We start from the raw sequence: 24,038 nt of genomic DNA, 5'->3' as shown, positions 1-24,038 counted from the left end.
ACACAGTAACACACAGATACATACACAGGCACGCCACTTACTGTGTGGAACAATCCCTCACACACCGACACAATCTCTTCCTCACAGACATAAACACTGTCTCTCAAAGAGACACACATAATCTCTCTCTCCCTCACAGACACGCACACTCTTGCTCTGTGTTGAACAGTCCCGACGCTTGTGTCTGACAAAGCTCCCTTCTTCCTCAGTCAAAGACCTGTTTGTCTCAAAGGCTCAGTGGGACATTCACATTCTGGGGAAGACAAACCAACAGTGAAATATAACATTTACATACTGTACATACACACATTTGGATGCACCAAAACAAATACTGTAGTTTCACATTTATGTATGTGCACTGCAAAAAAGGTGTGTCTAAAAACAAGATAAAAACACTACATCTGAGGGAAATGATGTTGCTGCATGGACAGATAATTTCACTTGACAAGATTTCTTAAATGAAGATTGTTAAATCTAGAAATAAGCATGTTGAACACTTAAAGATAAATTATCTAAAACTTCTAAATCTAAAGGTTTTTTTTTTTATCTTGGTAAGAAACAAATAATTGTCAGGTCACTCTGCTCGGGCCAGTTCATCGCTGCTTGCAGCTTTAATTTATCTTGTTTTAAAAGTTAATTTCTTATTTTAAGCGTTTAACATGCTTATTTCTAGATTTAATCATCTTAATTTAAGAAATCTTGTCATGTGAAATTATCTGTCCATGCAGCAAGATCATTTCCCTCAGATATAGTGTTTTTATCTTGTTTTTAGACACACCTTTTTTGCAGTGTGTTTGTGGCGCTACATCTAAGAATAGGGACAAACAATCTATCTAATCTTCTAATTTTGTAATTCCTTTGTTGATTTTTTCCCAAGCAACTGACAAATAAACTATGCACTCCACCACTAGCTTTGTCAACAGCTGTGCAAAGTTTGAAACTCATTCATAATTTACAATAGTGGAAAAATATTCAGATGCCTCCCTTGAGTAAAAGTACTAAACAACACAGTAAAAGTCCTGCATTCAAAACTTACTGAAGTAAAAGTACAAAAGTATCAGCATCAAAATGTACTTAAAGTATCAAAAGTAAAAGTACTCATTATGCAGAATGGACCCACTCAGATTGTTTTATATATTCCAAATATTAAATAATTTGTATTAATGCATTTATATAAGAAGCATTTAACTACTTAATATAGTGTGAAGAGGTTTAGTTAAAAAAAACATCTTATCACTTTAAATTGATCTTGATTTTCATGATATATATATTATATATATATATATATATATATATATATATATATATATATATATATATATATTAAATATTTTATTACATTATTTGTATTGATGCTTTAACATAAGAAGTGTTTGGATTTTCTCAAGGTAGAGCTTATTTAAACTACTTTACTGTACTGTTATGAGTTGTTGGTTTTTTTTTTTTTTTTTAAGTCTAATCACTTATTTTCTTCAATAATCATATATTTTATGTTTAATCCCGACCTGTAAAGTAACTAAATGTAGTGGAGTAAAAAGTACAATATTTACCTTAAAATGTAGTTAAGTAGAAGTATAAAGTTACATAAAATGGAAATACTCAAGTAAAGTACAAGTACCTCAACATTTTACTAAGTACATTACTTAAGTAAATGTACCACTCTAACCAACCAAAATGTGAATGTGTAAATTTGTAAATATAAATACCACTGGGAAACTACAGAATTATATTTAAAAAAAAAGAAGAACTCCATTTCACAAATTGAAAATGAGGCAACTAACAAAAACAACAACACACATCTGAATGTTTTATTTTTTTTAACTTATAAATTATATACTTACATGTTTTTTATGTGCACCTTCGTTTTGTATTGCAGTCCCTGTAACTGTTAATAGCTACTGAAAGCTCAAAATGTAGATATAACTGTATGAGCTACAACTGTCCCACCATTATGAACATGAATAAATGACATTGATACATACAGTAATGTATTTGCTGATACACACTGCAGAGCAGCAATAGGAGGTATTGGTATCCTCATAGGAAAGAGCCACTGCTCACTTAAAGTTCAGGGAATATGGGTTATAAGTAGTGATGTGCCAATGAAGCCTCATGAACCATTTGCTTTATTGTCTGAGCCCTCTAGATGGCACCCTTGGTTTATTGAAAAAGGCTAAAGCAATGGTAATCAAATATGTTTTCAGCCCTTTGTTGAACAGAGAGCTCCATCTAGTGGAGTCAGAAAATTAAGAAAGTGGTTCATGAGGCTTCATTGGTACATCACTAGTTATAAGCATGAGTAGAACAGTTGGTGATATACCTACACTTAGGAAGACACTCCACTGCTCATCACTGCTTGTTGATGAAATGTAAAGTTTTAAGTCAAAAGTTTGTTTTGTCAAGTTCACAGTAAAAAGTCTCACGAATGTTTGCTAAAGTATCTATTTTGTGATGTGAGCAATTTAATATTTGTCATGTACAGCTGAAATCACTGTAAAATTGTAACAATAGACAATAATAATCATATAAGGGGTACACATTACATTTTTATATGTCAATCCCAAGATATAAGACTCTTATTTCAGTTGCAGAACAAGCATTGTCATGTTAAAGTAATGTGAAGTAAAATTTCACAAATTATAATGTTGTGTGGGGAATGGAAGACCTTTGACAACATTAGCACCATGAAACAAAACACTGAAGGTAAAAATGTACAAAAGGTGAATGAACCATGAAGTCTTCATCGTTCAGTGGAAACTGCTTCGCAAGGTGTCTCGAGCCAAGCTGCCAATCAGGCAGTTTTAAGTCTCTCTCCAGAGTATCTTTATTATGCAGAATATTCCAATCCTGATGGAAAAATCCTTATCCAGTCTTAATTCTGCAGTGTCACCATCTCAAAAGGATAATTATCACTGTCATTCAGACCACTTGTAGGTAGGTAGATTTGAAGTCTGTTCCGAGTGCGTTTTTAGCGTTGCATTTGTAAATGCCTGAGTTCATGAGCATTGGGTTCTGTATGATCAGACTGCCCTCCTCTGTCATGTGAATCCCTCCCTGCGCCGTGTACCGGTTATGTGGAACCAGCGTTGTGCGTCCAGGCAACGTCCATGAAATATCCGGCTTAGGAATTCCAGTCGCAACACAATTTAACTTCACTGGCGATCCCCGGTTGACTCTTGTAATTGAGGTCAGTGTATTGGTGATCCGTGGTGGGAAAACCATCACTGCAACTGGGTAAGATAGTGTTGACAAGCCAAAAGAGTTGGAGGCTTTACAAATATATGTTCCTTTGTCAAAAGTGGCAACATGCCTGAGTTGAAGGGTCCCATTGGTATGAAAAGATACCCTGCCAATGGTTTGAGGTTTGTCCAAAACAAGACCATTAGGTAGGGTCCATGTGATTGAAGCCTGTGGCCAGCCATCCACAGTGCAGGGTAAATTGAGATTGAGACCGTAAGTGATCCTCATCCCACCTGAAATAGTAAAATCATAACATTAAGTAGATTTTAGGCACAAAAATAATTGATACAACAAAAGATACAAGTGAAGTATAGGGCGCTACAGGAATGAGTTGTTAAACCCAAAAGTAAGTTAGCATTTTAGCGCCCTGGGGTCTAACCTGTCATACTCAATAAGGGTTTTGAATGGGTTTCTGGTTAGATGCCTGAAATAAGGTCTGTGGTTAACTTTTTGATCCAGTGATCCAAAATCCAATGCAAAAATCCTATAGGCAAATTCTCAATGGACCCTGGTGATGCTACGTCCAGGTTGGCCTACAAAAATATGTCATTTTGTTTGCTCTCTATTATGGCCAGATTTCCCATTGATTACGGTGTCAAACCTGTGTTTTTAAGTCTGAACGAATTGGATTCTGCTTTGTTATTTCCCCTGGTACAATTTAATGGGCAGATCTGAACACAGAAATTCCTAGGAACTGATCTTGGTCCATTCACAAAATAATTCTGGTGCAGTTCATTTGTGATACAAATTTGATTCAAGCCTGTTCTGTCCCTATTACAAGGTGTTCTCTGCCTGGTTTAGCTGAACGGCTCCCGTAGTCAGGTGAATTTGCATACTGTGATGCAGATTAGCAAAAGCAGCAGTTGCTAGCCAGGAAACGAATAGAGGTCTGACCTGCACTAGAAGCAAAGTTTGCTACCTTCTTGATATTAGAGATATTGGACCTACTTCAGGACCTTTGTACTCCCAACCAAGACATAAAGTCAATGAGTGAAGGTAATGGTCTCAGGTGACTTTTCTTGATATTGATTTTCAAGAAAAATGAGTTGCTCATGTGTTACTCAATCTCGTCTCTTGAGATCAGTTTTAGCTTCTCATATTCGTATCATTCTGTGATCATTCAATTATGTCTCGGTTATTTTGAAGGACAATTGAATCGAGACATAATTGAGATCAGGGGCATACAACGATGAGATCTCCTCAGTTTATCACTTCTCAAGTATTGCTCAAATAGTTTTCTCAACTCAACCTCCTTTGTCTTAGTGATGTCTTTTCTCTTTTTAGCTTATCTTCTGCTCCTAAGGGACCCTTAGGAGAAGTAATTCAGAAAGAAATGATCACAGAATGATATGAATATGAGAAGCTCAAACTGATCTCAAGAGACGAGATTGAGACACACATGAAACACATGGGCCAACTAATTTTTCTTATGGGAAACCAAACTAATATTACTTTCCAACCCATACATTGTTTCAGACTAGAGCAAATGAGAGATGAGGAAACATACCTGTAGATCCTCTGATCACTGGTTTTCTTCCCGCCTCCAGTGAATAGCGTTTCTCAGCTTGTCCTGCCACATTTTTTGCTAGGCACCGGTACACACCCTTATCACTTGCAACAGGTTGAAAGATCTGTAGAGTTCCATTGCCCAGATGATGTGTGAAGCGTTGGAGTCTAACACCAGGCATTAGCATCGTCCCGTTGGGTAGAACCCATGCAAACTCTGGGTTCGGCTTGCCACGAGCAGGGCACTCCAGGCTCACTGTCCCACCATCTTGCTTTATTGGTAAAATTTCAATATTGGGAACAGCAAAACTTGGTTTCTCAGCCAGTGATGCTACGTCTAATTCCACTAAAAGTGAGGCTTCACCCAGATTGTTTTTGGCCAGACACATGTACCTCCCCTCGTCTGTTTTCCTCACCCCTCTCAGCTCCAAGCTCCCATTCCGGTGGACCTGGAAGCGACCTCCCAGGTAGGGTGTTGGGAGCGAGTGGCCATAAGGAGTAACCCACCAGACTCTTGGTTCAGGTTTACCTTCCACTCTGCAATCCAGAAGTGCTGTTTGGTAGGAAACACCCAGAACCTTTGTGGTGCGCCTTCCTTTTATGCCACTGATAGAGGGTTCCTGGGGTTCAACATCAAGTTTCATGTTTTTAACATCATCACCAGCAGAATTTCGTGCCACACATGCATACTTCCCTTCGTCTGCCAGTATTACTTTTTTTACCACCAACATCCCATCGTCCATGATCTGAAATTTGTGTGATGATGTCGATATTACATCATTTCTTGGTGAGATCCACATGATCTTGGGTGTAGGTTCACCTGTGGCCTGACAATTCAATTTCGCTGATTCTCCTAACTTTACTGTAACCAGAGATTGCGATTTTAATCGAATTTTTGGAGCATTTGGTCCCACTTTGACGCTCACTTTTCTTTCATCCTTGCCTAGTTTGTTTTTGGCGTAACAAGTGTAGTCGCCTTCGTCTCTTTTGCCCATTTGCTGGAGAAGTAAAGTTCCGTTGCCAAAAATAACATAGCGGCGGTTGCGAAGGCCACTGTCGTCCGATTGAAGGGCGTTGTTGATCAAAGTTCCATCTGGGAGACTCCAGGTAACTTCTGGATCAGGGAGGCCTGTTGCAACACAGTCCACCTAAAAAAAGAAACCAAAGGAAGGAGAATGGCTGGCTGTGTTAGAAAAATAAGAATAAAAGACACTGACGCAATAGCATAATTTGTCTTAAACCTCTCTACTGAATATTCATTTTAACTAAAGCTGCAAAAAATCATATTTTTATTTTAACAACTGCTCTGTGGGGAACTTTAGCATCTTTCAGCTCTTTGTTTTGGTAATGCAGCCTACAATTTTAGAATTTAATTTAGACCAAAACAAAAAAGTAAAGTGAATATTGAATTTACTTTCATGGTTGAGAAACTTGGAATGGATGATGTTTTTATGATACAAATGTTGTATGTTAATGTATTGTTTAATGCCCCCACCTACCTGGAAATTTTCTCCAAAGGTGACCCTAGTCTGTGCAGTCCTCACATGTTCAATCCTAGGAGGGGTCATTAACACATCCAACTGATAAAGGAAATACAGAAAGAAATATGAGCAAATACTTTGCATGTGAAATAAAGTTTCGGTGAAAGCTTGCAAAATACAGAGACAATCAAGTAGTAGTAGTAGTAGTAGTAGTAGTAGTAGTCGTAGTAGTAAAGTTTACTAATCCATCTATCTAAACTTAAAAAAAACAATCCAATTCTTAACTGTGAGGACAGACCACATATTTGATTCTTGAAGCAAAGACTTTGACACTCATTAACTAGACAGGGATGCAGTGTTCTTAGCCAGAAATGAAAGGCTAAGAGAAAAGAGTTGGCAGAAAAATGAACTTGTCTAAAGTCATTATCAGTCCTGTTCATACCTGGAAGAGCTCCATGTCCTCCCCATTGGGCCGCTGAAAGACACACAGATAATTTCCACCATCTAGCTCAGTTAGCTGAAGTATCCTCAGAGTCCCATTACGGAAAACTTTAATTGGTCTCTCTGGACTGGAGGCAGATGGGGGAGAGAAATGAGGTTGAAATTAAGTTGTCAGTGACGTTTAATGGAAACTAAAACCTTTAAGTGTATTTATAATATGGAAATGAATATAACGCTTTATAATAAGGTCCTTAATAACCGTTAATTAACAAGTAATAAGGCATTGTTCTCGCTTTAGATCCGGTAGTTGCAAAAAGCATAGTTAACTTATAGTTAACTTATAATAGATGAGCAATAAAGTATATTTTAATATCAATAAGCAAACAAAATAAGATTAATAAAGGGATGGCAAAGACATAATGGGTGGGTCATGGGTGTTTGTAATGCCATTATTAACACTTATATAAGCTTATAAACACACAATAATGTTAATAAGCATTTTGTAATATAATATTGTAATAACTAGAAACAAAATTCCAAGGAAATTTTGGAGTGCCACGGGACTACTGCCGGATGATTCTCGTGGTTTAAATCAGCAGTTAAACAGGGACTCTGTCCTGAGTTCACAGACACCTCATACAAGTCTGTAGGACAAACGGTTCAGTAGTTAGTAAAAAGGGGCGTGGCTACTCAAAGGGGGCGTGGCTTTAATCACCATTCACACAGGGACTCTGTCCTGAGTTCACAGACACCTCATACAAGTCTGTAGCACAAACGGTTCACTAGTTAGTAAAAAGGGGCGTGGCTACTCAAAGGGGGCGTGGCTTCAATCACCAGTAAAACAGGGGCTCTGTCCTGAGTTCACAGACACCTCATACAAGTCTGTAGGACAAACGGTTCACTAGTTAGTAAAAAGGGGCGTGGCTACTCAAAGGGGGCGTGGCTTCAATCACCAGTTAAACAGGGACTCTGTCCTGAGTTCACAGACACCTCATACGAGTCTGTAGGACAAACGGTTCACTAGTTAGTAAAAAGGGGCGTGGCTACTCAAAGGGGGCGTGGCTTCAATCACCAGTTAAACAGGGACTCTGTCCTGAGTTCACAGACACCTCATACAAGTCTGTAGGACAAACGGTTCATTAGTTAAGAAAGGGGGCGTGGCTAATCAAAAGGGGCGGGAATTTATGAAATATTGTTATGTAGACAATCAGTGATGAGCCATCATCATGTATTACAAGTTTGAGGCAGATTGGACAATGTATGGTCAAGTTAAAAGAGTTAACTGTTTTCAGTTAAAATGTCTGTGTTGGAGGAGGGGAGAGGGAGGGGGGGGGGGCTTTGGTAGCTAAGCAACCACGTGGCCAGGTGGAGTGGACCAATCAGAGCAGAGCAATCAACAGAAACTAACTGTCACTGACAATGCTTTGCTAAAGTGAGCAGCCAGAGGTGGACAAACTGAAAATTCTGGCCTCGAACAGAAAGCATTTTCGGCAAAACCATAATACCTATCACTGATCCGACTTCACTTTGAGCGTCCTGAGTTCTTCCTGAACGTCTACATATATTTTTTTTTAAGAAAAATGAAAAAATAGCTTTGTTAGAGCGATCTAAAAAAACGGTAAAATCTGATTATTTCAAAAATCCTCCTGTGTTTTTAATATGGGACTCAATGGGGCAGTTGTTGCGTTTTGGTGGCACTTCTCTGTGTCCTGCGCCCAAACTAAAACTCTGACAGCTTTACCAGAGGATTGTGAGTGAGACCACAAATTTTCCTACGTTTCTATGTACAAATTATTTCTGTAGAGTGAAATTTGCGGCCTGGAGCGCAGTTTTCAAATTTATTTTTTGACAATTCCTTCTCTCCCTCTACACTCTGCTTGATGACATCACCAGTCTAGATTCTGAACATTCCGCGCAATACACACACATGGGAAAATCGCCGTCCCCATTAGTTTGGAAAAATGGAAATGTTTTCGCACTTCGTGCGAAAACTATACGTGCAATCGCTCTGAAATTTCAGAGGACTAGAGTTAAATTCAGGCACTACAACTTTCTAAATCGGTTCGGAATTTTACGGGCAACGGTTTGCGAATGGTGAGCCCCCAAAGTTTGCGCAATGCGTTCCGGATGGGCCAAAAAGTGCACGTTTGTGCACGTTGTGCGAAAACGTGCGCGCCGATCGCTAATAAAAGTCATTCCACACGATTCCCAATGAGGGCGCAACTTTTGACGTTTTTACTTTTCGCGATTTCTCAAAGCTGTGAGACTAGTTACGCGCCAAAGTTTTTACGGAAGAATAATCTATAACTAGAAACAAAATTCCAGGGAAATTTTGGAGTGCCACGGGACTACTGCCGGATGATTCTCGTGGTTTAAATCAGCAGTTAAACAGGGACTCTGTCCTGAGTTCACAGACACCTCATACAAGTCTGTAGGACAAACGGTTCACTAGTTAGTAAAAAGGGGCGTGGCTACTCAAAGGGGGCGTGGCTTCAATCACCAGTCAAACAAGGACTCTGTCCTGAGTCCACAGACACCTCATACAAGTCTGTAGGACAAACGGTTCACTAGTTAGTAAAAAGGGGCGTGGCTACTCAAAGGGGGCGTGGCTTCAATCACCAGTCAAACAGGGACTCTGTCCTGAGTCCACAGACACCTCATACAAGTCTGTAGGACAAACGGTTCACTAGTTAGTAAAAAGGGGCGTGGCTACTCAAAGGGGGCGTGGCTTCAATCACCAGTCAAACAGGGACTCTGTCCTGAGTTCACAGACACCTCATACAAGTCTGTAGGACAAACGGTTCACTAGTTAGTAAAAGGGGCGTGGCTTATCAAAAGGGGCGGGGTTATCAATCAACAGTTAGACAGGGACGCCATGCTGAGTAATCTGACACCTCACACAAATTTCTAGGACAAACGGTTCATTAGTTAAGAAAGGGGGCGTGGCTAATCAAAAAGGGCGGGAATTTATGAAATATTGTTATGTAGACAATCAGTGATGAGCCATCATCATGTATGACAAGTTTGAGGCAGATTGGACAATGTATGGTCAAGTTAAAAGAGTTAACTGTTTTCAGTTAAAATGTCTGTGTTGGAGGAGGGGAGAGGGAGGGGGGGGGAGCTTTGGTAGCTAAGCAACCACGTGGCCAGGTGGAGTCGACCAATCAGAGCAGAGCAATCAACAGAAACTAACTGTCACTGACAATGCTTTGCTAAAGTGAGCAGCCAGAGGTGGCCAAACTGAAAATTCTGGCCTCGAACAGAAAGCATTTTTGGCAAAACCATAACACCTATCACTAATCTGACTTCACTTTGAGCGTCCTGAGTTCTTCCTGAACGTCTACATATATTTTTTTTTAAGAAAAATGAAAAAATAGCTTTGTTAGAGCGATTTAAAAAAACTCTTACATCTGATTTTTTCAAAAATCCTCACGTGTTTTTAATATGGGACTCAATGGGGCAGTTGATGCGTTTTGGTGGCACTTCTCTGTGTCCTGCGCCCAAACTATAACTCTGACAGCTTTACCAGAGGATTGTGAGTGAGAAGACAAATTTTCCTCCGTTTCTATGTATAAATTATTTCTGTAGAGTGGAATTTGCGGCCTGGAGCGCAGTTTTCAAATTTATTTTTTGACAATTCCTTCTCTCCCTCTCCACTCTGCTTGATGACATCACCGCTCTAGAGTCTGAACATTCCGCGCAATACACACACATGGGAAAATCGGCCTCCCCATTAGTTTGGAAAAATGGAAATGTTTTCGCACTTCGTGCGAAAACTATACGTGCAATCGCTTTGAAATTTCACAGGGCTAGAGTTAAATTCAGGCCCTACAACTTTCTAAATTGGTTCGGAATTTTACGAGCAACGGTTTGCGAATGGTGAGGCCCCAAAGTTGGCGCAATGCGTTCCGGATGGGCCAAAAAGTGCACGTTTTTGCACGTTGTGCGAAAACGTGCGCGCCGATCGCTAATAAAAGTCATTCCACACGATTCCCGATTAGGACGCAACTTTTGACGTTTTTACTTTTCGCGATTTCTCAAAGCTGTGGGACTAGTTACGCGCCAAAGTTTTTACGGAAGAATAATCTATAATAAATAAATAACTAGAAACAAAATTCCAGGGAAATTTTGGAGTGCCACGGGACTACTGCCGGATGATTCTCGTGGATTAAATCACCGGTTAAACCGGGACTCTGTCCTGAGTTCACAGACACCTCATACAAGTCTGTAGGACAAACGGTTCACTAGTTAGTAAAAAGGGGCGTGGCTACTCAAAGGGGGCGTGGCTTCAATCACCAGTCAAACAGGGACTCTGTCCTGAGTCCACAGACACCTCATACAAGTCTGTAGGACAAACGGTTCACTAGTTAGTAAAAAGGGGCGTGGCTACTCAAAGGGGGCGTGGCTTCAATCACCAGTCAAACAGGGACTCTGTCCTGAGTTCACAGACACCTCATACAAGTCTGTAGGACAAACGGTTCACTAGTTAGTAAAAGGGGCGTGGCTTATCAAAAGGGGCGGGGTTATCAATCAACAGTTAGACAGGGACGCCATGCTGAGTAATCTGACACCTCATACAAATTTCTAGGACAAACGGTTCATTAGTTAAGAAAGGGGGCGTGGCTAATCAAAAAGGGCAGGAATTTATGAAATATTGTTATGTAGACAATCAGTGATGAGCCATCATCATGTATGACAAGTTTGAGGCAGATTGGACAATGTATGGTCAAGTTAAAAGAGTTAACTGTTTTCAGTTAAAATGTCTGTGTTGGAGGAGGGGAGAGGGAGGGGGGGGGAGCTTTGGTAGCTAAGCAACCACGTGGCCAGGTGGAGTCGACCAATCAGAGCAGAGCAATCAACTGAAATTAACTGAAGGTGGAGACAGTTCTGAGCAGCACTGAGCAGCCAGAGGTGGACAAACTGAAAATTCTGGCCTCGAACAGAAAGCATTTTCGGCAAAACCATAATACCTATCACTGATCCGACTTCACTTTGAGCGTCCTGAGTTCTTCCTGAACGTCTACATATATTTTTTTTTAAGAAAAATGAAAAAATAGCTTTGTTAGAGCGATCTAAAAAAACTCTTAAATCTGATTATTTCAAAAATCCGCCTGTGTTTTTAAAATGGGACTCAATGGGGCAGTTGTTGCGTTTTGGTGGCACTTCTCTGTGTCCTGCGCCCAAACTAAAACTCTGACAGCTTTACCAGAGGATTGTGAGTGAGACCACAAATTTTCCTACGTTTCTATGTATAAATTATTTCTGTGGAGTGAAATTTGCGGCCTGGAGCGCAGTTTTCAAATTTATTTTGTGACAACTCCTTCTCTGCCTCTACACTCTGCTTGATGACATCACCAGTCTAGATTCTGAACATTCCGCGCAATACACACACATGGGAAAATCGCCGTCCCCATTAGTTTGGAAAAATGGAAATGTTTTCGCACTTCGTGCGAAAACTATACATGCAATCGCTCTGAAATTTCACAGGACTAGAGTTAAATTCAGGCCCTACAACTTTCTAAATCGGTTCGGAATTTTACGAGCAACGGTTTGCGAATGGTGAGGCCCCAAAGTTTGCGCAATGCGTTCCGGATGGGCCGAAAAGTGCACGTGTGTGCACGTTGTGCGAAAACGTTCGCGCCGATCGCTAATAAAAGTCATTCCACACGATTCCCGATTAGGGCGCAACTTTTGACGTTTTTACTTTTTGCGATTTCTCAAAGCTGTGGGACTAGTTACGCGCCAAAGTTTTTACGGAAGAATAATCTATAATAAATAATAAACATGAGCAATAATAAGAGATGCCTCGTGCTTCGCACGAGGCACTCATCGTCACTGCTTGCAGTGAAGATGAGTGCCTCGCTGCTCAGCCGTGGCACTAATAAACATGAGCAATAATAAGAGATGCCTCGTGCTTCGCACGAGGCACTCATCCTCACTGCTTGCAGTGAAGATGAGTGCCTCGCTGCTCAGCCGTGGCACTAATAAAGAATAATAATAAACATGAGCAATAATAAGAGATGCCTCGTGCTTCGCACGAGGCACTCATCCTCACTGCTTGCAGTGAAGATGAGTGCCTCGCTGCTCAGCCGTGGCACTAATAAGGACTTACAAGGGCCTTATTACTTGTTAATTAATGGTTATTACAAGGACCTTAATATAAAGCGTTACCGGAAATGAAAACCTTTTAGTGTGTATATATATAAATATATATATAATATGGTCATTACTGTACTTCCTTAATATACAAAAGCAAGTTACCTGTAACGATGTTCCATGATAGTCTTGGAGGGAAGCTGCCAGATGGTCCCTCTTGTTGACCCGGTAGACTCGGGACAGTGGAGGTAGACAGCAGAACCGTACATAGCTGAGACAGAGTGCTGTCGCGATGGCACACCATGGCGTTGGGCTGGAGGGATGGGAAGAGGAGGTGGAGGCTGATGGGAGAAGGAGGTAGAATCTGCCCTCACCTCCAGCTGGACGGTTCTTTTGGCAATGCCCACAGCATTAGTGGCCAAACACTCGTACCTATGGAAGGATTAACGATAGACATTTCTTAAAATCACAGCTTCAGTGCTCAGAGAGAGATATTTTAAACATCATAATCCGTGTATCATTCGTTCTTTCCATTTTCAATTGGCAATCAAAAATCAAATAATGAAAATTTGACTGGTTATTTTGTTATTTGTTTTTTATTATAACACAAAAAAACGAAAAAAATGCTTGTTTTTCATATTTCAATATTAGGCTCGGATCAAAAATACAATATGGAAAAACGGGCACCAGGACTGAATTTGATTTTAATATTTAATTGGTCGGGTCATTCGCTTCTCCGTAGTCTAACCAGCCGCCCCTATATATATGTAGTGTGCCCGTATTGTGATATTTATGGTAAATTAATTCTCTCCAAGCGAGCTGATATGAAGGACAAACACTTTACTGTCATTCTTTCTCACTTTTTCCAGTACAAAACTCTTACCTGCAGAGAAAAGATGAAGTATTAACTTGACATGAACACACCACATGAAATAATTAAATTGCGTTGCACCAAAAATGCATTTGTTGTGTCGAGGTGCGTTTTTCAGTTTTCAGAATAAAGTGTTACACAACCAGGCCATTTTTTTTCCTTTTTTGTGTTATAATAAAAAACAAATAACAAAATAACCAGTCAATTTTTCATTATTTGATTTTTGATTGCCAATTGAAAATCGAAAGAATGAATGATACACGGATTCATCATGATAACTATGAATTCAACTTTTAATTTGTATTGTTTGGGATCAGTAGGTACAATTTTTTATTTTTAACATGGGGGACAGTCCCATGAATTACTTTTATGGTGCTATATTTCTTAACCCAGGCATTTGACTAGTGCTTAGACAGAAAGACTGAATCATGTGAATATAGTTTAAAAGGAATGCACCATACCTGCCAGCATCCACTGGTGAAACATTTTTCACATACAGCGTCCCATTGGGGAAGACAAACAGCTTGCGTCCAAGAAACTGTGATGGCTTGACATGGACGCCTGCTGGGAGCATCCATTTCAAAACAGGCAGGGGTTCGCCCTTCACAGAGCAGTGGACGTACACACTCCTGCCTGGTGAAATGTGTTTAGATCACGCATTGTTACATTGCAAACATTTTATTGTCTAAAATCAGTCTTTTCATGAGGAAAACTAGCTTAGGGATGTTAAATTCTGTACTATACCTGGCTGAATGATCACAGTATCCATTGCTGCTTCGCTGATGCTCGGAGGCAGAGCTGCCACATGGAGTTGATAAGTCACTGTATCCGCACCTGCTGCATTACTCGCAATACATTTATAATCCCCTTTGCTGGAGAAATTGAGAGAGTGAATATGAAGGGTTCCATTTTGAAGCAGAGAAATTGGAGAAAGGGGAGTGTTAACAGTCCCGACTTCACGCAGAAACATCCTGTTCGGTAGAATCCAGGAAATTTGGGCAGGTGGTTTTCCTGATGCAAGGCAGTCAAGAGTTGCACTTTTCCCGAGGTAGACTGCCTTCTCTGTGGACTTGGGCGGCTGGATCTTGGGAGCCTCAGTCTGGACAGCTAAGGTTATGACCATGCGATCTGATCCAAAGCTGTTCTGGGCCGTGCAGAGGTACTGGCCTCTATCCTGGAGCTGGATGTTTTTAATAACAAAAGTGCCATTTTTGAAGACTTCAAAACGGGCACCATGCTTGGTGTTGGCTGTGATGGTGGCACCTGACAGGGGAACAAACAGGATAAAGACACAATGAGCCATTTTCCCTGCAATCGTTGAATTTTCCTACATTCAGTAATTTATTTCTTGTCCTTATTCATTCCAACCCTGTCTTTTTAACTTTTTTAATAATAATAATAATAATAATAATAATAATAATAATAATAATAATAATACATTTTATTTGTGATTAAAGGAAATCTCAAAGTGCTAGAGGTTAAAAGCATAACAGTCTAATTAAAAAAAGGATTTAAAAAACCATAAAACAGCTAAAAAAAAAAAAAAAAAGGAACCAAAGGGTTTGCTAAAAAGGGAAGTTTTTAGTCCTATTTTAAAAGTGTCTATGGACTGTGGTGCCCTTAGGGTGTCAGGAAGGGCGTTCCACAGCTGTGGGGCAGCAGCACAGAAAGCCTGTCTGTGTCCCATGGTGCTGAGTCTGGTTCTGGGTGTGTGGAGGCGGTTTGAGTGGATGGAGCGGATGGAGCATGTTGTGTTGTGTGGGGTGAGTAGTTCTTTGAGGTAGGAGGGGGCATTTCCGTAGATGCATTGATGAGTAAGGAGGGAAACCTTATATTCAATCCTGGTGGAAACGGGGAGCCAATGAAGTGAGTGGAGAATGGGGGTGATATGTTCGTATTTCCGCACTGTCATCAGGATCCTAGCTGCAGAGTTCTGGATGTATTGAAGCCTCTGCAGACTCTTGCTAGGGATCCCGATGAGAAGTGCATTACAGTAATCCAGTCTGGACGAGATGAAGGTGTGGACCAGCTTTTCAGCATCTGGGAGGGAGAGAATGGGGCGGAGTCTGGCAATGTTGCAAAGGTGGAAAAAGGCGCTCTTGCAGAGGTGATTGATGTGTGACTCAAAGGTTAGTTGAGGGTCCATTTTTACCCCAAGGTTGGTAATTGAGGAGGAGGAGAGAGGAATGTTGTGGCCAGAGAAAGTGATGCTTGTTATGAATGATGACTTGGTCTGATGAGGAGTGCCGATCAGCATGGCTTCGGTCTTTGAGCTGTTGAGTTGGAGGAAGTTATGCTTTCTCTCTGTCTTACCTGTGGAAACTTTGGTCCATGCAATGTTGGGTTCAGGATTCCCTGCTGCTTTGCAGGGCAGGAACACATCACTCTCCGCCAGTACTGACACACTAGCTGTGTTGACCGTGGTAATATAGGGCTTCAGCCCACCACTTCCTGCTCCCCACACCCATGGGAAAGGAGGTGCAGCTGTGGGCCGCCGAGAGCTGACTCTTCCTGCTTCAAAGACACATTTAAACACCAACAATAATATCATTATCAATGATTAAAATGTACTCTAAGATCCTGCTCCTTTTCCATTCCAAATAAATTGCCTATATCTAGTGATGCCTCATGAACCATTTTCTTTATTTTCTGAGCCCACTAGATGGCACCCTTGGTTTATTGAAAAAGGCTAAAGCAATGGTAATCAAATATGTTTTCAGCCCTTTGTTGAACAGAAAGCTCCATTTCGTGGAGTCAGAAAATTAAGAATTAAGAAAATTAAGAAATTAAGAAAATGGTTCATGAGGCTTCATTGCCAGATCACTATATCTTTTCAATAGTGTACCTACCCCCAGCAGGCCACCAACCTCCATTTGGTACCCCAGGGGTGGTGGGGTGGTAAGGACGAGGGGTTGGAAAGAAACCAGAGTATGATGATGATGAAGGTTTAGCAGGTTTCAGAGGTTGCAGAGTGTAACTGTAAGAAGCAGTTGGTGCTGGTGGTTTAGGGGTGTAGGGTCTATGTGGAGATGGAGGGTTGGGTTTAGGTGTGAACAGGGATGGAGGATTGTGGTAGCTAGTGCGAGGTTTTGGTGTCACCATCCTCCCAAGCTGAGCAAGCCGATCGAGCTGTGCCTGGAAAGATTTAAATCGCAATTGTTCAGTCATCACAATATTAGCCCATTTACCTGGAAATAACCATCATTAGCAATTGTGTTGCTAACAAAGCCAGTCAGTGTGTTTTTAAAGCACTGAACATAAGATATACAATTAGCAGAAGTGTAGAATCGAGTCACATTACTTGGACTCAAGTCACAAATTGATGACTTTAACAAAACTTGCAACTCCATTTGGACTTTAACATCAAAGATTTGTAACTTTACTTGGACTTGAGCCTTTTGATGGTATATACTTGATACACCCCCCCCCCCCCCCCCCCCCCCCCCCAAGTCCAAGCTCAAAGATTAATGAAAAAGTTAAACCACAAATAAATTCCTTTCCCTTCTTTTCCTGAATCAACTTACATTAATGCTATTCATTCCCAGCAAGTCGACACCAGTTTGTTTGAACCAATCAACATCATCAAATCATATTGCAGGAGAGAGCCACAAAGAACAAATTAACACAAATTTAAACCTGCTCAGACCCTCTGTCCATTGGACATAATTTGTCTTTAAATGTTTTTTATAAAAAAAAATCTGAATGATTTATGGGTATATTTGGAGTAGAAATCAACCATTACACATTTTGTCTGATTAGAATATAATCGGGTTCTGAACAAGTGAAAAAGCATTCAGGATTTTTGTAATTTGAATGATTACTCTTGTTTAAATGGCATTACATACACTGGAAAGCGTGCAATGACATTTTTAGGACTTGAAATTCAGAGTTTAGGACTCGGGACCTGACTTAAGCACATAGACTTACTGGTGCCTTACAAAATAGTGACCTGGCCCCACCTCTGACAACTAGATTGATCAATGGTAAATGGACCTGCACTTCTAGCGCTTTTCTATTCGCTTTGCGACCACTCAAATCGCTTTACACTACAGACTGCGCTCATTCACCCGTTCACACACACATTCATACTGGTGGCAAAGGCTATCCTACAACTGTGCCACCTGCCACCATTGAGAATTCATTCACACACCGATGAACGCAGCATCGGGAGCAATTTGGGGTTCATTATCTTGCTCAAGGATACTTCGACATGTAGGCTGCCATGGTAAGGGATCGAACCACCAACCCTCCGATCGGTGGGCAACCCACTCTACCAACTGAGCCACAGACGCCCTGGATCACATTCTGCACACCTGCAAAAGCAGCCATCATCATACCTGTCTGTATCTGTTCCTCAACCTAGATAGAAACAGTTGGTCTCTGGTTTGTGTCCTTCCATCCACATGATGATTGTGATTATTATGATGTTGTGACACATGGGGATCAGAGAGTGGAGGTGTGGGCTTCACTGTTTCAGCTGTGATCTCTGGTCGGTTGGTGACCATCGGGCTTTGAGCCCAGGGGTGGGGGAGAGGCCAGGGTCGGTGAGTGGACACAGGGGGGGACCCTAGGAATAAACATTTGATCAAATACATATCTATGCATTCCAACCAAGTTTAGAGTTGTATATTACGACCTAACACCAAGCCAACATAATATTGCTTTCTTTTAGTATTGGCAAGTCAATTCAATACAATGGTCTGGTTCTTTATCCTTCATTTCTTACACTTACACTCTAGCAATCACAAAAAAACAGTATTTGATAAGAATAAATTATACAGCAGCTTTGTTTACCTTGCCTTGGATGAGGAAATGACCTTTGGCCAGGCCACGAAGGGTAATAGGGGTAGTATTGATGGTGATAATGGTGTAAGGGCCAGCGGGAGGTCGGGGGCACTCTGGGAGGCTGGGAATGCCTGCCGGGATTCACTTCGCCCTGTCTTCCTCTATTTCTGTCCTGGTTTGTGTTTGTTGTCCTGGGAGTGGTAGTTTGTCCGACTGTCTGTTTGTTCTGATGGAGCCAGGGATGAACCGGCTCCATTATTGGAAAGCTGTTGATTTCAGGCTTCACTTTTGGCTTGTTTACATTCTTATCCTCTTTCTGTATGACTTCTTCTCTTGTTCTGCCTCCTGTTGAATGTGAGGTAATGACCTTTGAAGATGGAGTTCTTGATTGGGTTGGCGTATGTTGTTCTGGTCGAGTGTTAGGTCTTGGTCTGTTTTGAGTTGTTAATGGAATGCTATCCAGCCACTCCTTTTTAGATTTTTCTGTGTCTTTCTCAGTGCCTTCTGGGACTATTTTCTGTGTTTCATGCCCTTCTATCATGGTTAATATCTCCCTCCCACTCTCCCCTGCAAGATCTTTATGGTCTTTGCCTTTTTCTACATTTTGTGTTCTGATCTCAACCTTCTGTATCTCAGATTCCTTTAGGTTTACAGTGTCCTCTTTCTCTTCAACAGTCCTTTCGGTTGTGTGAGGGGTACTATCAAGTTTTGGAGTGGCAATTGTCTTTGGATTGGGTGGGGAGCTACCCACATCTTTTTCTCTAGCTGGAGGTGGTGTGGTGAGGATGCTCTCAAGATCTTTAGTGGTATGAAGGGTTTCACTGTTTAGATCTTCCTTGGGGTCCAAATTACCACTATCCTCGTAATTGTATTCATAGTCTTCACCTTCAACTTCCTCTGTCTGATACTCAGCAGATAAGGTGTCATGGTTTTCCACTGTGGTTGGAGCAGGTGTTGTTGTTGTCGTAGCAGTAGTGGTAGTTGTGGTGGTAGTAGTAGTAGTTGTTGTTGTTGTTGTTGTAGTTGTGGGCATCGTTGTCGTCTGTGTGGTAGTTGTTGTTGGAACAGTAGTTTGGGGCTTGTTTAATGAATGGTAGAAGGGATTTCCATTTGGACGGACTCTCCACAATGGCGGTTTTCTACGTCTGTAAGGTGGCCTTCTCCTGTTTGGCTGACCAGGAGCGAAATTGTTGTTCCTTCTCCCCTCACCAGAGTGCTTATTTTGTGACTGATCGACTGGCAGAGGAGTTCCAACAGCAGGGGGGTCTGTGACAGCTGCTGCATTTTCTGTGTTCCCACCAACATGGTATGGGGTTGGTTCTGTACCTCTGGGAGGCGGAGGCTGTAAAGCTTCTGGCAGATTTTCCATTGTTTTTGAGTCATCCCCGTCCTTCTCCAAAGAATAGACTTCATTCTTAGCTTTTGTGCTGATGGGGAGCTTTGTTGTCTTTATCCTTGAATCAGCTGGGGCAGTAGTAGGGGCCAAGTTGTTAGCAGCAGTAGCAGTTGTAATTGTAGGTTCGGACGTACTTGTTTGGACAGTTTCAGTGCTGGGCTCTGGTAGTGACTGCCCTGTGGGCAAGGTAACACTTGGTTTAGCATTAGCTTTAGCCAATATCTCTGCCCAACGATTTGGATCTAATTCCTTAACAGATTTATTGGGTTTTCTCTTTGAATCTTTAATTCTTATCCTTTTTCCATTAGGATTCCTTTGTTGTGTTCCTACTTTTTTGGGGAACTGTGTAGCAAAAGGACGTATGATCTCCTGGTAATCTCCCCCGGAACCCTCTCCTTCCTCTACGCCAACTGGCATGATTGGCTGCTCTTTTGCAGTCTTTACTTTGGACTTATCTGAGGCTTTTCCCCCGGTAACCTCCACCAAGTGTGATAGCATGTCAACTCCATACAGATTTGAGGCCAAGCAGGTGTATTCCCCTGCATCTTCTGGTGTCAACCTTCTTACCAACAAAGTCCCATTTCCCAACACTTCTGCCCGTTTTGTCTGCTGTGTGGGGAGAAGAATTTGGTTTCTGGGTAAGTACCACATCATTTGACTGGGCTGGACTGAGGTCACCTCACATGGGAGGGATAAAGATTGTCCTTTTTCAACTACAATTTTCTGACCATTGAAAGCAGTGGGGCTGAGTGAGAGTTCTTTGATGGTGAGTCTCAAAGGCATCAAGTCCACGCCTGCTTTGGTTCTGATCATGCAGTGATAAAGGCCTGAGTCAGACAGTGTAGCATTTAAAATCACAAGCTCTCCTCTTTCAGAAATGTCAATTTTATCAGTTGCATCTTCCACAATGGACAAATCTGGAAGCATCCACTCCATTTTCACCTCTGGATCTGAGGTAACAACAATGCACTCCAAGTTAACCTTTGAACCCTGAAGAGCAGTCTGAACCCGCCCTGTTGTCCCTCTGCGAATGAGAGCCCAGGACATGGCAAGGCCATTGTCATCTTCTGACCCCCTATGGCTGTTGATGGTCTTGGTAATGACAGTAGTGAAATCCATTGCAAGTTTCTTGGTTGTTGTCTGCCCTCTGTTGAGCCTCAGAGTGACTCTTGGTTGAAGCAACCACGAGGGTTCTGCAACTAAATATCCTTTCAGTTCTGTGAAATATGGGGAATTTTCATTTACAGCTTGGACATATTGATAGGTTACTCTGCTATCATTTCCTCTCTGCTGACCTCGCTCCAAGATAGCAGGGCTTTCATAGTAATATGCAACCAATTGCCAGAGATTTTGCAGCTTCTCCCGATCAATCTCACACTCAAGGGTGGTTGCCAGTGACACATTGACAGACAACTCCCCAGGTGAATTTGGATTGGTTGTCCAAGTTATGGGTGAACTTTCTCCAGGGTGTCTCACGTCACATGCCACATGGGCACTGTTTCCGTGGCTGTCGGAGAGAACAATCGTCAAATGGCCCAAAGGTTTTTCAAAGTCACGGGTGTATGGCAAGTCAGGCTCGGCTTCAGATTCAGCCCACACTGGATTGTCCCACTGTTTGAGGGTGGAGCGAAGAGCTGGTCGTTCACAGGTGAGCTTGTCTTTGGTCAGTCCCAGCAACAGGGTCCCATTCAGGGATTGAGGAGAGGAGCACTGGGGGCAAACCTCACTGGAGCCACGCTCTTTCTTGCACTTTATTAAATCTGTGAGAAAGAGGTCAAGAGAAAGAGAGGAAGAGATAAAAATCAGGAGTACAAGGAGCAATGGCAACAATCCCAGCAGTTGAAGGCAAAGACAAAAGAGGGCAAAGGTTAAGATAGTAGGGGCAGTTAGGGAGATGTAGGTAAAAACAAAGTAAGGGCAAAGGAATGAATTAGGGTGGAAGATAAGAAAATAAGGAGGAAAATGAAACGAACATAAATCTAGAATTAGAGGGATTTGGCAAAAATGACATACAATTATATGACTTTATGAGTTCAGTGAAGTTTCATGCATCCATTAATAACATTCTGGCAGTCAGAACTCCCTATTTTTAGATAAAACAGGCCCTAAACACTGATATATTATCAACTGTTCTGCTGATCCAAACAGCTAGCATATGGAACTGGTTAAAGGTGATTCGTGGAAACGTAGCAAAGCAATGACAAATGAGACAAAGCACATGTGTCGTGAAAAGTATTGAATGAACAAGTCAGATTAAGAAAAACTAAACAGTTTAATCGATTTTCTAAACTGCATGTGGATCAAATACTGTCAACTGTTGTTTCCTTGTTGTGCAGAAGCTGAATGACCTGCAAAATGTTCTGCCAGCACTATGCTCTGCTTCTTGTTAAAAACACTGAACTCTGATTATTACATTATTATATTATAACATTATTGTTTGTGTGCACATATTCATAATTTAGAACTAGGTTACAACCAGTTTAAGGTTTCCGTCATACACGTAGGTGAGTAATCAGTGGTGGAATGAAACTAAGTACATTTACTCAAGTACTGTACTTACTCAAATTTGAGATTCTTGCACTTTTCTTGAGTATTTCCATTTTCTGTAACTTTATACTATTCTATTCCACTACATTTTGCAAATATTGTACTTTTTACTCCACTACATTTAGCTGACAGCTTTAGTTAGTTTACAGGACAAGATTTAACAGTAAAAAACATGATACTATATATATAATGTAATAATATATTTAGAATATACAAAACAATCTGAGTGGGTCCATTCTACACAATTAGTACTTTTACTTTTGATACTTTAAGTAAATTTTAATGCTGAAAGTACTGTAAGTTTTCAATGAAGGACTTTTGCTTGTAGTGGAGTCATTTCACAGTGTGGTATTAGTATTTTTACTTCAGTAAGGGTGTGTGTTCATTTAAAGTTTAATATTGTTTAATTTAAAAAAGAAGAAAGAAAAACAGTACCAAATGATAAAACAATGTCACAATGTGAAAGGGGGTTGCTCAAAGTAACAAATCTACAGAGAATAATCAGCTCTCCTTGGCTTTATGGAGGTCTGTTCAGCTGTCAGCTTTAGCTTTAGCTCTGTTTTACTCAGTTGGTGGAGACTAAAATTGAGATAAAAGAAAAAAAAAAGTTTAGTTTGTCATCTGGCAAAAAAGAAGAAGAGGGATAGTGTTCTAGTGTAAGAAAACAGGACTGGAGTTTTGATTTATCATTACCTTCATGTGTGGAGCTCCATTCTATCAACCAGTGCAGCTGACAGTCACAGGTCCAGGGATTACCATGCAGAGAGAGGAGTTCAAGCCTGGGAGCTGTCTTCAAAGCTGCAGCAGGGAGCTGCTCTAACAGATTGTCTGACAGGTGTAAGTGTCTGGGACAAAAACACATTATTTCATCAACTTTAAACCTATAAGAAATGTGGGGTATGTATGAATGTAAGAACATGCAAACTCCAATTCTAATGAAATTCCTGTAAGCAGATCTTAGTGGTTATAAATCTACTCTTCCCCTTTTATTTCAAGATATATTTACATACTGGTAAACAAATACAGTTTAAGATCAACTAAGAGAAAAATCTACCATCTTTTTGTGTCTTACTTGAGTCCAGAAGTCCAAAAGTTTCCAAGAAGAGACACGGTTATGAAGGTATGAGGGTGGATCTCTTTGAGAAGGTTCCCCTCCAGCTGCAGGAGTTTTAGGGAGGTCAGGCCAGAGAAGGAGTATGGCTCTATAAAGTCAATGAGGTTGTGGTCCAGGTGAAGACGGATCAAACTAGCAAGGCCCTCAAATAGACCAGGGTTTACCGATGTTAGCTTGTTGTAACTCAACTTCAAGATCTGGAAAAAGAAGAAAAGAGTGTTTGTTGAAATTAATGGAAGGGGAGGACCAAGACAGCAGGTCAACAGTAAATCCAACATGGAGGTGGTATATCATCTGAAAGCTGGGAACCTGATATTTAATTTGAGATGCAATTCAGAACTGTGTGTCAAGTTGTTCTGGTCATAAATATGCAATAAGGATTGTGTTTTGGTTAGGCACCTATTCAAATTAGGGCTGGGCGATATGGACCAAAAGTCATATCCCAATATATTTAGGCTGAATATTGATATACAATATATATCCCGATATTTTTATTGCAAAGAGAGCAAATGTTCAGTCAAAGTCAAAGCCAAATATGACATGTCACAAGTAGTTTTATTG

At 41.0% G+C, this 24,038-nt stretch overlaps 1 protein-coding gene across 1 annotated transcript in view; it reads right to left on the bottom strand.

Annotated features, from left to right (window-relative positions):
- Positions 1 to 2,234: 2,234 nt before the first annotated feature.
- The window catches only part of si:ch211-159i8.4 (matrix-remodeling-associated protein 5), a 46,379-nt gene continuing 24,575 nt past the window's right edge, over positions 2,235 to 24,038 (bottom strand). Inside the window, exons 5-17 of the mRNA XM_059346372.1 lie at positions 23,436 to 23,674; positions 23,057 to 23,208; positions 18,430 to 21,576; positions 17,973 to 18,202; positions 16,485 to 16,770; positions 15,949 to 16,149; positions 14,380 to 14,898; positions 14,097 to 14,268; positions 12,930 to 13,196; positions 6,670 to 6,796; positions 6,246 to 6,326; positions 4,748 to 5,894; positions 2,235 to 3,473 (exon numbers count right to left, since the gene is read on the bottom strand). Coding sequence (XP_059202355.1) covers positions 2,920 to 3,473; positions 4,748 to 5,894; positions 6,246 to 6,326; positions 6,670 to 6,796; positions 12,930 to 13,196; positions 14,097 to 14,268; positions 14,380 to 14,898; positions 15,949 to 16,149; positions 16,485 to 16,770; positions 17,973 to 18,202; positions 18,430 to 21,576; positions 23,057 to 23,208; positions 23,436 to 23,674 — 7,122 coding nt within the window. The 3' untranslated portion in view covers positions 2,235 to 2,919. The remainder of the gene's footprint in view (positions 3,474 to 4,747; positions 5,895 to 6,245; positions 6,327 to 6,669; positions 6,797 to 12,929; positions 13,197 to 14,096; positions 14,269 to 14,379; positions 14,899 to 15,948; positions 16,150 to 16,484; positions 16,771 to 17,972; positions 18,203 to 18,429; positions 21,577 to 23,056; positions 23,209 to 23,435; positions 23,675 to 24,038) is intronic.

This window comes from Centropristis striata, chromosome 12, assembly GCF_030273125.1.
Source record: "Centropristis striata isolate RG_2023a ecotype Rhode Island chromosome 12, C.striata_1.0, whole genome shotgun sequence".
Lineage (NCBI taxonomy): Eukaryota > Metazoa > Chordata > Actinopteri > Perciformes > Serranidae > Centropristis > Centropristis striata.
The sequence above is the reverse complement of the archived record's forward strand: the minus strand, read 5'-3'. Positions and strand labels throughout refer to the sequence as shown.